We start from the raw sequence: 16,149 nt of genomic DNA, 5'->3' as shown, positions 1-16,149 counted from the left end.
GAGGCAGTAACCAATGTGTTCATGTATATCAGTTCAAAAAGAAAAGAAAGTAGAGGGGGCACTCACCGTCCGATGCAACATTCTTCATTTCATATTACACACAAGCTAAAATGTAGCATGCGAGAGCAGGTGGGGGGACGCCACATGCAGCAAACAGTTACAGCTGTTTTACACGAATACGCGCGCTTCTTCAGACCTCTGCCGCAGGAAAGGCAGTACCGGCCGCTGTACCTATTGTTAGTATTGTCAACCTGTTCATGTGATACTGTTCGCACACATGGGGTGTCATGTGACAGATGAATAATTGTAGAGTAGCGATGGACTGACTATAGAGGCTCCATCAGTGTTGGACTAGAGTACCTTGGGCCCACCCTCCAGCCTATACATCGGGCTGCAGAAAAGATCGACGTTGCTGGCAGCCTGCCAGGGATAAACTGTGTGGATTGGTAAGTGTAGCACCATGTCTCTCCCTAGTGGTCATTTGGCTGGGCACTGTGTGACCTTACAGGCTGTACATAGTCCAGCCATGTCTTTGACTGCACCATAGTACTGCCACTGTGTGACCCAGCAGTGATCAGTTCACAGATGTCAGAGCCTACCAGAGAATGCTCCGTTCCCCCGTTAGGCCAGTCCGACACTGGAATCCATTACCTATGTAAGTGAGGAATCGGGATCGGAACCCTTCTTATAGTGCAATGCAATGTCAATGAATAGTGGAGAAAGCAAGTGCTGAACCATTCATACAGTGCTGCTCCCCATTCACTGTATAGAAAAGTTTAGATGCTGTGTCTATACAAGTCTATACTATATTAAAGGGGTTGTCCAGGGAGCGGAAGACAGCTAAATCTACTGAACAACCCCTCTAAATTATGGGCATAAGATGCAGACTACTGACCTGTAGCTGCCTCATCTTCTGCAGCTGGAGTCGGAGCTCCGCCACGTTGCGCCTCATATCATGGAGACTGACTTGCATATCCGTCGAGCCGGCAGGCGGGACTTGAGAAATGACTGATGTGGTCTCGATAATGGTCAATGAATTCTTCCCACTGGATACGGAGTGAACTGCACAAGCAATGGAAAAGAATTATCAGTCAGTGATTCTGTAGATGGAATAGCCGATTTTGTAGGTGAAATAGCTTCCCAGGAAACCATCTTTATGTACTTAGGTACTTTATTATAATATTTTGGAGAATTTTGGGCATTCTATAAGGCCACCAAAAAGTTGTGTACCTTAAAGGGAATCTGTCACTAAGTTGATGCTGCCTTAAATGAGGGCAATGTAAACAAGTGACAGAAATGCTGAACAGATCGGTGTATTACTTACATCATTCTGTTCAGCCGTTCTCCTGATATGCAGGAGAATAAGATTCTTGCCACACCCCTCCCCCCGCCCTCCAGCTGCTGATTGACAGCATGGATAGATAACTGCCAATGAGCAGCTGGTGGGCGGAGTTTTCTACAGCTCATGAATATCCAGGACCACTAGGCTCATGCACATAATGGAGAGGACTAGTTATTGTCCATGTTATTCAGGAGGAGATCTCTGCATCAGCTGCACAGAACAGTGTAAGTGATACATCATTCTGTTCAGCTTCTCTTTCACTAGATTATGTTACCCTGAGATAGGACAGCCTAAACCTTCTGACAGAGTCTCTTTAAAGGGGACCACAATTGCTAAATAGTGAATGACTTATTTCCAGAAACAGTGCAACTCCTTACGGTGGCCGTGTCTGGTATTGCAACTGTTCCCCATTCAAGTGAATAGGACTGAGCTGCAATCTGAGCCACCACACACAGACATGAAGGGTGCAGTTTAAAACTCACAATAGAAAAAAAATAAGACTGCCAGGATTATAAAGAGACTGCTACTTTCTTGTAAAAACAGTGCCACCCCTCTCCAAAATTGTGGGCTGTATTACAATTAAGCTATTCACTTCAATTGAGCTGAGTTGCAATACCACACCCAAACTGAGGACCAGAGTAGTGCTGTTTCTGAAAGAAAGTGGCCATGTTTTTCTAAGTCTGAACAACCCCTGTAAAAAAAACAAATAAAAAACCTTATATAGTGTAATATTATTACACGATTCAGCAGATCCCTCTCTTTAAGGAGAAATATCCGGAGAACTGGCTGGTTGACAATGGGGGTTGCAGAATGCAAATTTGGCGCTGGCAGAACGTGTGCCCTTGGATTATATGAAATGAACATGCAAATGTACGTCTAGTACCATGAAAGAAGACTTTGTTTCCAGCAAGTGAAGGTTGTGACTGTGCATGAATTAATCGGAGGATTATCTGCAGCACGTCTCCAATTCCAAAGGGTATAAAAATGGCGAATTCTTATGGAGACGGGAGCGTAACAGATATTCTGCATACTTCCTGTGCGCCAAGAGACAGGCCAGGACAGGAAGAGTTGGCTACCAACGGGAAGAGAGAAAATGCTCCCTGGGTTTGTGTTTTTACAGATGAAGCTTACAAGGAAGGGCAGGGCTTCCTCGGATGTTGTACTTGGAGCACCTTACTGTAATGTTTCTATACTGTTTGTGTCTATAATGTTTCTGGAAACATTCACATTTGTCAAGGTTCCTACTATGAGCGGAGTCTAGCTACCCAGCAGGAGCGGCTACCTACAGGGTAGTTTCCACAACAGACACTTATCGGAGATGTAACAGATACATTTATAATAGTTGTGCTGTGCTAGAGGCCATATGACCCTTTTAAAGGGGCAGTGACATTTACTGTATTACAGCACATTATATGATATATTGTATTTTCTGTATAAAACGTTCATGGATTTTAAGCTCTTTGTTGCTGCAAACCGATAGAAACCTTCATCGCTTACTTCCAAAAGGTTAATAATCTGCCTTGCCGCACATGTGCTCATTACGAGATAGGGCTCAGGTGTACCGAGAAAATGTTCAGACCTAGGTGGAAGAATCTCTACTATTCCAATCTCAATACCTAGCAAGTTTAAAAGGTGAAAATAAAAAACTACCTAGGTTATAAGATAAAAACCTACTCAGGCTGATAAATTGAAACTATCCACGATGAAAGATGAAGACTTATCGAAGATGGAAGAGCTAGCCAGGCTGGAATATAAAAACCCACCCAGGTTAAAAGATAAAAACCTAACCAGGATGGAAGATGAAGATGTACCCAGTCTAAGAGACAAAGACTTTCCTAGTAAAGAAAATGAGAATCTACCAAGAACAGAGGATAAAGACTTACCTAGGATAGAAAATCAAGACCTACCCAGGCTTGAACATGAAGTCCTACCCAGGATAGAACATGAGGACCTACCCAGGCTAGAACATGAGGGCCTACCCAGGATAGAACATGAAGATCTACCCAGGATAGAACATGAAGACCTACCCAGACTAGAACATGAAGACCTACCAAGACTAGAACATGAAGATCTACCCAGAATAGAACATGAGGGCCTACCCAGGATAGAACATGAAGGCCTATCCAGGATAGAACATGAGGGCCTACCCAGGATAGAACATGAAGGCCTATCCAGGATAGAACATGAGGGCCTACCCAGGATAGAACATGAGGGCCTACCCAGGATAAAAAATGAAGACCTACCCAGGATATAACATGAGGGCCTACCCAGAATAGGACATGAAGACCTACCCAGGATAGAACATAAAGACCTACCCAAGCTAGATGATTAAAGTTTCACTGTCATTTTGGAAAACGTTTGACATGTCATAGAGACATGTCAAAAGTTTTGAATCACCTGAGTCTCAGTGTTCGGTCCTGTAACAAGCGGGGAGAGAACCACGCTAAAACGCAATCCACTCCCCGCTCTGTGTAAGAAATACATTAAGAGCAGAGAGTGGAATGTGCTGCATTGCACACCCTCCCCCCCACATTCTCCAGACTGGTACGGGTCTGAACAGTCAGACCCGGACCGATCAAAACTTTTGACATGTCTCTATGACATGTCAATAGTTTTCCCAAATGACAGTGACACTTTGAGACATACCTAGACAAGAAGATAAAAACTTACTCAGGTTAAAAGATAAAAAACAGCCCTGAATGGAAGATGAAGACATATACAGGATAGAATATTAAGACCTATCAAGTTAGAAGATTAAAAAGCTACCTAAGACAGACATTAAAAACATAATCGGAAAGATTTAGAACTACCCAGTCTAGAAGATCACAGCCAAACAAGTGTAGAAAATTAAAACCTACCCAGGATGGACAATGAAGATTTACCCAGGATGGAAGATGAAGACCAACCTATAATATAAAATAGAAGATCTACCAAGGATGGAAGAGGAAGACCCATCCAGTAAAGAAGATGATGACCTATTCAGGTTAGAACATGAAGATCTAGCGTGGATGGATGATCAAGACCTACCCAGTTTAGAAGATGACAACCTACCCAGTCTAGAAAATTAGAACCTACCAAGGATAGAAGATGAAGACCTACCCAGTTTAAAAAATGAGAACCTACCCAGGATGGACAATGAAGATTTACCTAGTATACAAGATGAAGACCAACCCATGATAGAAGATGGAAGAGTGGAAGTGCTACCACGGATGGAATATCAAGACCTATCCAGGAAAGAAGATGAAGACCTACTCAGGTTAGAAGAAGATCTACCCAAGTCTACAACTTTCAAAGTTTGGAACAAAAAAGTGTCTATGATAACTCCCAGTAAGGCTGCATCTACCAAGAGATGCTGATTTCATCTGTAAATACTTCTGGAATATGTGGTAAACTCAGCTCCTGTATTTGTTTTCCTACTAAATCACCAACACATGGCCGAGTGTCAGTCAGGAGGTGACAGCAGTGAAATAATGCATGAGGTTTGTTTTCTCTTCTCGGTGGAAGCGTCACTTCACAATGCTCTTACATCCCCCACAAAGTGAGTTAATCACAGTCCCCCCCCCCCCCCGGCTCATTGTGTGAAGCGCAACAAACAATATGCGCCTTCTGTTTCTGCTGACAGGAAGTTTATTTTGGAAGGCAAACAACATTTCTGTGGCTTATGTGACTGAGCTTGTCTTTTACGATAGACAAACAATGAACAATCGCTACCAATTAGGTGGATAATAAGAAATAATTTTCTATCGATTGGAAACCACTGAACAGTTAGAAGAGGAGACTGTACCAACCTTAACGTATGTGAAGAACACAGAGGGGTGGAACTGGTTTCAAGACCAAATTTTTATTATTTACTAAATTTGTCAGTGGTGGACATCCATGGGGCATCAACTAGCCTATTCCGATGCTATCTCTAGGGGTCATGTCCGGGGCAACATAACAGGTAAACATGGCCAAAATGTAGTCAGCTGGTGGCTATGTGACTAGTTCAGGTTTGTCAACGTTCTCTGAACCAGAACGCTCGGCATTTGACTCCCGATTTCTGTAGACGTTGGATGCCATCCTGGAAAACATGGATACAGCAATAAGCCATAGGCTGTATCCATGTTTTCCTGGCAGCCCTAGGACGGCATCCAACTTCTCCAGACGCACAACTTCTACCGAACTCGAACAGTTGAGCAAGTCCTCTCAACAATCTAGATGAGAGTGTCGGAATTCTCCACCGAGAAATGATGTTGACAGAAAGAAGTCTAAAACGTGGTGGATTTTAGCCACCTGACCCATATGTTTTCAAAGGGATAAGGCACTGTCAGATCAGCCTGGTTCTGGTTTACCCTTTCTCCCCTGATGAGGAAGAATGAACATTCAACCGTAACGAATGTTCACGTGTATGGAAAGAATGGTAGAGGTTGCTGTTGGAAGGATTTTTTGGCCAACAGTTATTGACAACGTACAGCAATTTTATCGGCTTTTTTTTTATCACTCCTCATTTTAATATGAAAGAACAATAGAAGAAACACACTCTTGGCACTGTACCTGGGCTGTCGCTGACCGGCGGAGTGCTGCTTGCAGACTTTATAACTTTTTCCCTGGAATAATCCAAACAGAAACATCATTTGTTATCGGAAGAGGAGAAACAATCAAATCTTAATAATTCTAAGATCTGTCTGTAAAACGTGAACTTTCCAAACATATATTTTCTGTTATATAAGGAACTTATTTTCTAAAGTGGTCAGCAAACTTTAGTTTTCCAAAAAATTTTGACTTTCTATGTAACCAGGCGCTATATGAATGTATTAGAAGAGTTATCGTATTACATGCATGATAATATTTTTTGGTAATTTTTTTTTTCATGCAAGCAATAAAACTATTGAAGGACTAGAAAACTCATGGAGATACTTTGCAAAGTTTGCAAATATTAAGTGCAGAAGGCTAAGAGGGTTATAGAGCAAGCGGAGCAAATAAGCATAACCTTGCCGTAAAGTGAGAAGGAGGAAGAAGAGGACGTGTGGGCCATGGAAGCCCCTTCTTATCTATGTGCACCCCTAACTCTAACCTGTACAAATTCTTTCTTTTTCCGGCTCTCCACAACACTTGCATTTCCTAAACATCTATGACCATACCCATTTATAATACCGTCATGTCCGCTGCCAACATAGTCAATTCCTCCCTGGGCGCTGGCTAGATGTAAATGAAAAGCTTTCGCATATTTACCCAGGTGCATCCTTATTGCCGCTTGGGCTGGGCCCTTTTAAAAGTGCATTCTGAACCAGGCCAGTTAGACTAGCAATCTGTTTCTCCATGGCATGCATCCTCTCTCTGTAAAACAAGGGAATAGCCTATTACCAGAATCTGAAAATAAGAGGAAAATAGACTAAAAATCATCCAGATATTAGGATTAGACGTTATATGCACAGTCAGACATATAAACAACAGATTTTTTGGGGATTTTTTTTTTTTTTTTTAAAGGGCAACATGGAAATGCATGATAGGAATTGTAGTTTTGCTACAGCTGGAGGGCTGCTGGTCCCCTTTCCTTGATCTAGGAGCTATAGGAGACATACTGGGGTTGCAGAGGTTGCAGCTGCAATAGGGCCCATAAATCAGGTACACCCAGAGACCGCCTTCACCTCTTTAGGATTAATTGCTTATACCTGACCTGCTAAAACTCAGCTCCAATGCTCAGCAGTACATAGAGGTCTGTGCAGCCGCACTGACAGGAGCAGAGGTGTCACAAAGCTTAGAGGTCAGAAAAGTCATAAAAGAAGCAGATGTACTGACAGGAGCAGAGGAGCGGTGTACTTGTATCCTTTAGATGTGAGCAGGATTGAATGCAAAGAAGAATTAAAAAAAAAATCACTTCTTGATCTCAAACAGGACATTTTGCAAATGGTGAGAAAGTTATCTGTCTAAGGCTTTGATTGGTCGTTGTGTAAGTGCTAAGACCCCTAAGGATTGCTTGATATAGGTAGGAGAAGTCCATGGCTGTGCACTTCTCTCTCCAGCTGCAATGAGTTGGAATAAGTTATTCCAACTATATCAAGAAATCAATAGGGGTCTTAGCAGTGAGACCCCGACCAATCAGAAGTTTTGGTATATCTAAAATTCTAAGGTGGAGTTCAATGTACTAATCTACGAGAATAAAGAAACTAAGGGCACCAAGCAGAACACCGTATCCATCATTAGATGAAGCAAAGTCATTGAAATGCTCCCGGCCTGCACTGCAAGCAGTTCTTAAAGTACACGATATGCAAATCTATGGAGAGCAGACGCTCTACGATGACATAGCGGCGGTAAGTAGGCAGAATAATAAAGCATGAAGAGACTAGACCCGCTCTATATAATCCCAACGTCCTGCCAGGCAGAATACTAGACGGCTGCTTAAAGGGGCTAACTGAGTGATGTAGCAGAGCTGAAACTGTGAGTGTGATCTACGGTATTATTATAAACTTGTATACTATGGGCTGTGTCTGAGGATTGGGTAGACTTGGGGAGAGACGTCAGAGCAGTGCACCATGGGAGTTTTATGTAAATATAGCCTTGTTCAAATAGAAATGGCTAATGAAAGCCATATAGATAGAATCCAGGGGCTTTGATGAGAAGAAGCCATGAATATTTCATACCGTGACTATTTGATCCTTCTCTTATTCTTGTAAAAGAAGGTTCTAAACCGATAGTGAATGTGAAGACTGATGAAAGTATATAAGGCCACTGACGTCAGGGATATCCGGGCCTTACACCGGCCATACATAATACATGAGATAGATAGCGGAAAGATTGGCCAACCATGTAATATGTATGGTCCCGACTTTCCCCTGACAGCAGACGTCATAGGAAAGACGCATCGGCCTTGTTGGATTTTTACCTGTCTGGTCCCTTTGTTCTGGGGGAGAACAGATTTTGGCAAAGGCTTTTCCCCTATTGATAAACATGCAAGCTCAGCCAAGCTGAACGTGTGTGGAGGAATCGGGAGGGTTTGGACGTCAGTATAAGCCATTAATGTGTATAGCGAGGATGGGGGAGATAATATATTATTATTATTATTATATATATTTATAATCAGTGGCCAAGCAATTGTTCAGCTGACAGCTATTGAAGGTGTATGGGGACCTTTACTGACATCCAGCCTCCCCGAATATCTTATTCTGTGTCAGCTGCAGTGTGTCAGAACATGAGTGCTGGAGCGGGGAGTAGGGCTTGGACAGCCCTGCAGTTCCAGACATGAACACTGGTGGCAGCAGAGATGTCCGTGTCAATCCTTACTGCTGCCACTCAATGTCTAATACATTATATATGATAAGGAGATTACAGTGATCACATAACTAAAAGAAACAGCGCCACACCTGTCCCTAACCTGTAACTGCAATAACAGCTTATCTGTATTTACTGCAATAAGGATGAAAGGTAATACCAGACAGGGCTTATGGGGGTAAGTTGCCCTTTTCTCATGCTGATCAGCCCCACTGAATTACCCAAAGGTTGTTCTCGCTTACAGACAATGGTAATGTATCCAATATCCATTCTTTTCTGAAAACAATATCCAATGTATTTATATGTTTAGTATTAAACAGGAACTCCAGTGATTTTTCTCTCAAATCAACTGGTCTTAGAAAGTTATATAGATTAGTATATTATTTCTATTTAAAAATCTCCAGTCCAGTACTTATCAGCTGCTGTATGTCTTGCAGGAAGAGGTGTATTCCCTCCAGTCTGACATAGTTCTCTCTGCTGCCACCTCTGTCCATGTCAGGAACTGTCCAAAGCAGGAGCAAATCCCCATAGAAAACTTCTCCTGGACAGTTCCTGACATGGACAGAGGTGTTAGCAGAGAACGTCAGATTGGAAATAATACAGCACTTCCTGCAGGACATGCAGCAGCTGATAAGTACTGTAAGACTGGAGATTTTTAAACAGAAGTTAATTACAAATCTACATAACTTTCTGACACCAGTTGATTTAAAAGATTTTTTAATTTTTTTTTGCTGGAATTTCCTTAATTTAATTCGGATTACAAAATCTCTTAGTAGAGAGATGACATTCTCTCCGGAGCGTCTTGAGGCTGTCATGGAGTCCAGCTGCAGGAGAAAGTATATGTTTTCTAAGCTTCGCAGTAAGATAGCCGCTCTATTTCTAGATTGAGCAATCTGGAAACAATTTAGAATTTTGAGTAAATTATGACTTTTCGCGGATGATCTTGGCTCATTCTGGTAAACCGCAGCGTATATCATTTCTGCAGGAAGCCGCTCGCGCAACTGGGGCAGAAATACAAAAACTGTTGGTTTTTTTTGTTTCTTCTCCTTCCTGTCGCAAATTCTATTATTTGAGATGCGGTGAAAGAAGATGAAAGGAGGACGAGGTAAAAATTCCTCATATTTTATTCCATCAAGAACAGAGGAGCCCGGGGTGTTATTATCACTGTATGGGCGAACGCCGGAGATTAGAGGGAGAGATGCAACGTCTCCAACACCTATGAACAAAGACACCTATGTTTATAGGTTGCCGGCTGACACCAGAGATAATAACGTTTTCCTTCATGCTGTCATTTATGACAGTGTTTTCTCTAGTCGGGTGGAAAGTATTAAATCAGGTTTTTTTAGATTTCAGATGCATTTTAAATTTCAGACTGTGGACGAAAACCATAGAAATTCTAACCAAGAGAGGAACGACATCATATATAGCTAAATAATAGAGTGCCCATGTAATGCTACCATATTGTACCAAATATAATGCCGCCATACGGTGCTGAAATAAGGGCTGACAAACGCTAATTTACAATACCAATATAATACCGTGCCTAAATAATCCTTCTATACAATTAGACATGATAACTGTCCCATACAGTGAAAAAAAAATGCTACCATATAGAACTGAACAGTGACACATAATACTCCTATACAGTACCTACACAATATGGTGGCTAAATAATCCTTACATAAATTTAGACATTGATCAAATAATTGAGAGTATTTAACTGATGCATAAATTGATAAAGAATAGCTACCATAGAGTATTAACAGCGAGAAATAATACTCACATACAGTATCTAAACAGTATAGTATCTAAATAAGTCTTCCATACATTTACATGTTGATAGAATAACTGAGGTCATCTAACTGACCCATAAAAAAATGCTACCACTTAGTACTAAACAGCGAGAAATAATATCGCCATACAGTACCTAAACAATATAGCGTCTGCTTACGTCTTCAAGACATTTAGACATTTCAAATAATTTCAAAGTTATTTATTCCATGCAGAAAACACTTTGGAGATACAGGACTCAGATCTGAAAGATTCAAAGAACCTATGTACGCAAATATCCTGTAGATCCAGCTCACTATTGCGGTAAGAGGGGCACACAAAGGCACGAACCACACATAGCAATGCAGGCATGTAAAGAACTCCAGCGTGTCCAGAAGATAAAACTTGTCATTATCTACCAGGTGTGGTTACAGCAAACTGGGTACAAAGGACACAGACAAAACACTTAACTGATGCTGACGCATTTCAGGCAAATCAACCATTGTTAAGGACTTGACATGCCTGAAAAGCGTCAGCATCGCTTTAGGATGTTTACATAAAAAGACTGATGCGAGCATGGGGATGCTGTGGTCCTTTTTTGAACCCTAGCCTGGTTCCCACACACGGCGCCGGTCTGTTCCCGGTCACTAGCCTGGCCTGAAGCACTGGAGGCGGGCTAGTCGCGGCTCCAACAGAATCAATGGAGAATGTCACACTGGGAGTGGGTGGGCCCGCTTCCAGTGCTTTAGGCCGGGCCAGTGACAGAGAATAGACCTGCGCCGTGTGTGACAACTGGGCCAGGGTAAAAAAAGGACTGCAGCACCGGCATCTCCACGCCCGCGTCAGTCTATTGATGTAATAGATTGTTAAATAAGAAGCAAAAATTTGGGGCTACCTTTAGAATTTCACTGTAAAAAGGGGGAAACTGAGGAGCCCAGACCAATAGTCTACTACTTTTGACTATGCTTGGTCTGTATTATGCTGGCTTATGTTTTATTTGTTGGACAGAATCCAGTAGACCCCCCCCCCCCCCAGTGTGCAAAATGGTATGGCTCATTACTCATTCTAGATATGGGTAATGTGTCACCAATAGCACTCAGACACCAATGTGGTAAAAAAAAATCTTTGAAAACATCAAATAACAATAGGTTACAGTTTTAAATAAACTCTTTATACATTCCATACAACAAGACAAGACGTTCCTTCCATTACTCCATAGACAATACCGCGTGTGGTGAAGACTAAGAAGCTGGCTCAAGGCAAGATCACATAATGACAGACTACATAGTGCGGTTTCCATCTCATCTAATGCACAGACGGGAGACTGGTCGCAGACTAATAAGCAGTTCTCAGCGCTGGTTTTCAGAAGGTTCGAGCGTAAATGTAACCAAATGTCATAATCAACTTGTTCAACCAACAGTTATAGCGGGTTTCTGGTTCCCGACCTTGTTGCTCCACAGCCCTTTGAATAACGGTGACAGTCTAGGCGGCCATTATTTATGGTTATTATACTATGTGGGTATCTTTTTATTGGCTATAAATGTCACGCCCAGGGCATTCTGGGAGGGAAGGTGGTCTGGACGTGATGACTGGAGAGACTAAAACATAATAAAGCTTGTGAATGTCGCCACCATTACCCGCAAATATTTTCAGTGTTATGTCCCTATTATGTCATTACAAAGGATCAACAGTTTTGTACAATTAAGATAATTGATCATTGGAAAATATTAACCCTTTTCATTCTTTTTAAATAGGTAAAAGAGGTATAGAAGAAGAAAAAATTATATCCACAAACTGGATCAGATGCTACGAGAGGGAAACTCTCTTCTTGCTACATAAGGAGACAGGATTTCGTATGGCCCTTCGTAGGGTCTTGGCCGATCATACTTGGCCGATAATCGTTTATGTAATAGGTCATGTTTTATACGAACAATCAGCTGATATGCACAATGTTGGATGATCGATGATAACATGACCTAAAATCCCGATAACGATAGCGTTAGGAATGCAATAGGAACAATGCTGTCTTCAGTGGGACACCTTGGCAATCTAAAGATCATCCGGGCAGCCCCTCCTGCAGCTCCTCATGGCCCCCGCTCCTAAATATCTCTCTAATACGGCCCTAAGTTCCTATGTGATGCATGAAGCTAGGATCCGACAGGGTTAGGCTACTACTTTCAAGAATCAACAATGGACAACTTTTCCCCCTGCAATGCAGCATCACTGCTCCCGGACCCTGCTGGCCTCCTGCAGCTCCCAATCGTGCAACATCGCAACCTAGGTTTAGGAATGCCAGTCAATGACTAGGACCGTACATCTCTGCAATCACTGACTGGCTGAGCAGGTACTTACCGCTGGGTCGTGACAACACCGGAATCTAGGGGAATCTGGGGACTGGTAAGTATTGATTCTTTACTATGTTCACACCCTCCTGCCAGTTGGGGTCTGAGTGTTTAGACCGCTACTGATCATGAGAGTCCGCACGGTCATGCAGTCTGATTAACCTGCACAGCCCTATAGACTTACATTATCAAGGTCACATAACACAGAGGCAGGTGGAAATGTGCTGCATGCGGACCTCTCCTGGCTCGTTGTCCTGATCGGACACGGTCTGAACACTCACGACACCAACCCGTCAAAATGTTTGATATGTCCCCCTACATGTCAAAGGTTTTTTTTAATGACAAGGTCAAGTGATCTGATCAGTGGGGGTCCAACCACTAGTACTTTGTAAAATGCTAGTAATATTGTGTCATATAGAGACAAGATCAGGCATGTGCCCCACCATTCAACAATGTCCAAATGCTGTATTCAGTTACCTTTATCAGGCCCATCTGGTTGAAATGAGCATTAGGACACTTGTTGGACCTTTACTCCAACTAGGGGACACACAGGCCCAGCATTCTCCTAATTGTTGAGGGTCCCAAAGCTCCGACCCCCATTGATCAGACACTAATGGTGTCTTATAGGTGATGCATGTCCTTCATAAGAAAACACTAAAAGAGAAATGCCCCTTAAGATTCAAGACACCTCTTTTCCAATGGGAAGGGAATAGAAGTAGCAATGCAAATTTGTACAAGGGCTCCAAAAAAGTTCTTGCTATTTATTGCACTGTAGTCCCCATATGACACGAGGGTCCTTGGGTACCTTTTATGTTCATGCCACTGAAACAGATTAACAGGTCCCTGTTCTCTTGGCATCTGTTGTTTTGGAGGACCACACTGGTATCCATACAGGTTAACAATGCCCATTGAATTCAAAGGGAGGGATCATGTACTACTAATTATGGGAGGTCCTAGTGAAAGCTCCTCCCAGAATAAGTTACTCCCCTGAGGACCTGTCTCATAGATAGGAGGTGGAGAAGCTCTTACATTATAAGAACCTAGTTTGTTATTGAGCGGTTCTTACTTCCGTGAACGTACAGAAATCTATTTGACTTTTAATCAGTGATTCATTATGTCCAATACAAACAAAGAACTAACACGTCCTGGGAATAATAACATTTCACCATGAATGGTGGTTAATACATCAGATCCAATGTAAACAAAGCCTGCTGCTTCATTTTACCTCTGGTTGGATGCGCATTTAATAAAAACATTATATCGCTGTAGCACCATAAAATTCTCCAACCCCACAATATAAAGGTTAAGCTGCGCTCAGGCGCCAGTTGGCAACCGAGCTAAGAATGAATCTCTTCTTTTAATAAAATATTTTATAGCTAGATTAGGCGTAAAAATAAAGGATAGAAAAGGGAAAACAGTTTTGCTAGGAGTGAATATTAACTTCTAAATGATTTAAAAACCTGCACTTTAATTAAAGGTATTATTAGATCGACCAGAAGATTGCAAAAAAATAATGGAGAAATATAATGGATGTGCTTCATTAATGTGCTTGTTTCTTAGGGTGAACAGGGTCAACAAAAAGGATCTTAGGATCAACAAAAAGTTTCCTAACTAGCGAACTTGCCGAACGCTGGGGGTTCGTCCAAACAAGAATACTCTGCATTTGACTCCCACTGCCTATGGCTGTATCCATGTTTTCCAGGATTCCCTATGGCTGTATCCATGTTTTTCAGGATTCCCTATGGCTGTATCCATGTTTTCCAGGATTCCCTATGGCTGTATCCATGTTTTCCAGGATTCCCTATGGCTGTATCCATGTTTTTCAGGATTCCCTATGGCTGTATCCATGTTTTCCAGGATTCCCTATGGCTGTATCCATGTTTTCCATGATTCCCTATGGCTGTATCCATGTTTTCCAGGATTCCCTATGGCTACAAGCCGCTGACTGGGCTGAAGCGCCACAACCTGGGTCCCTGCTCAGACCAGGGAGTGGTCAGGGCACCAGGAACCAGAGGAAGGGACAGCGGACCCCAGCACTGGAGCCAGGGAGGTAGGTGCACGTTGTAATGTTCAGCCACTTCCTTCCTGACTCTTTGGAAAAAATGTGCGACACCGGACTTCCCCTTTAAGGGGGCTGTCACCATGAGAAAACTGACCTTCAATCTGAATTATAGGGGTTTATCAGGACTTTATTACTAATGACTTAAGCATAGGCCAGGCCTTTAATATAAAAAACGTGAGGGGGTATGAGTTCCTCCAATCAAGTGATTATAGGGAAAACGAAGCAAGCTGCAGTACCAGGCACAACCACTAGCAGATGTATAGAGCTAAGGCTGGAAAACAATTGAGAGATTACAGCACTCATAAATAATATTGACAATGGAACCCCACAAATCTGATATTAAAGGACTATGGTAAGGATAATCTCCGTATTTGGCTATATTCACACATTGTTGAAATAATGGCCGTTGTTCCACATAAAAAAACACCAAAAAAAGATGTTGTGTCGTTGTGGCCTTAGCCTGTACATTACACAGTCGATTGATTTTAATTTCAAATGTGTAATGCTCAATTCACCCTCTGGAGGCGCTGTGGGTAAACAGAACAGTTACTACAGGGGTGCACTACAAACTACAGCTGATCACTGACAGTCCTGGAAGTGGGGTGTGGAGTGATGCATGCCCCCATCCCAAGTAGATTTGTCATGTAAGGAGGACAATACCTAAACAAGTTAAAGGGATATACAGCATTAGAAAAAGCACAGCTACCCCTATCCTCAGGTTGTGAGTGGTATTACAATTCAGCTCTATTCACTTCAATAGAACTGAGCTGCAAACCACACAACCAAACTGAGGACAGGGTAGGTGCTGTTTCTGGAAGAAAGTAGACATTTTTAATGCTAATCCTGAATAACCCCTTTAATTCCCACATTTACAAGAAAATAAAGACACAAAAACAGCTGAATAGCATATAAAACAACCTGACAGAAGAGAACGATTTCAGTTCTCCTATATACTCGTGAGGCTATAGCTTCAGGGGGGCGGAAGGCGCAGTGGAGTGAGATAGTGAACATAAAGGGTGTAGGACTGGAACTGTGGATTGGATTTTTATTTGCATAGCGCAGCACAAATCCAACCCCACAAGTATCAATCTGCAATCTTCATCCTCACATACATAAACTCCGGGAACGAAGCCATCAAGCCGAAGAAAGCAAATGCACCGGCTACAGAAATTGGAAACAGAAGATATTGTGCTTTACATTCAGAAGAGAAGAAACATCTGCATGGAGGCAAGGACCAAACCACGACACCCAATCCGGGCAACCAGACATGCTATAGGACCTGCCGAAAGGGAGAGTACTTACACCTTAGGAAAAGATTCCAACATATTCCAACATACATGCTCCATCCATCTACATGCATGTGATGTCCCGACTGTAGTCTAACC

General features: G+C 42.3%; 1 protein-coding gene across 26 annotated transcripts in view; it reads right to left on the bottom strand.

Moving 5' to 3' along the window:
* KIAA1217 (KIAA1217 ortholog) overlaps window positions 1-16,149 on the bottom strand; it is a 454,907-nt gene that overhangs the window by 21,826 nt on the left and 416,932 nt on the right. For 21 of the 26 annotated variants that reach the window (XM_069959065.1, XM_069959064.1, XM_069959058.1 and 18 more), the window contains 3 exons: window positions 6,554-6,658; window positions 5,876-5,928; window positions 896-1,062 (listed from right to left, as the gene is read on the bottom strand). In XM_069959065.1, coding sequence (XP_069815166.1) covers window positions 896-1,062; window positions 5,876-5,928; window positions 6,554-6,658 — 325 coding nt within the window. The remainder of the gene's footprint in view (window positions 1-895; window positions 1,063-5,875; window positions 5,929-6,553; window positions 6,659-16,149) is intronic. The other 5 variants (XM_069959082.1, XM_069959081.1, XM_069959061.1 and 2 more) reach the window with 1 other exon arrangement.

This window comes from Dendropsophus ebraccatus, chromosome 2 (genome assembly GCF_027789765.1).
Source record: "Dendropsophus ebraccatus isolate aDenEbr1 chromosome 2, aDenEbr1.pat, whole genome shotgun sequence".
Taxonomy (NCBI): Eukaryota; Metazoa; Chordata; class Amphibia; order Anura; family Hylidae; genus Dendropsophus; species Dendropsophus ebraccatus.
The sequence above is the reverse complement of the archived record's forward strand: the minus strand, read 5'-3'. Positions and strand labels throughout refer to the sequence as shown.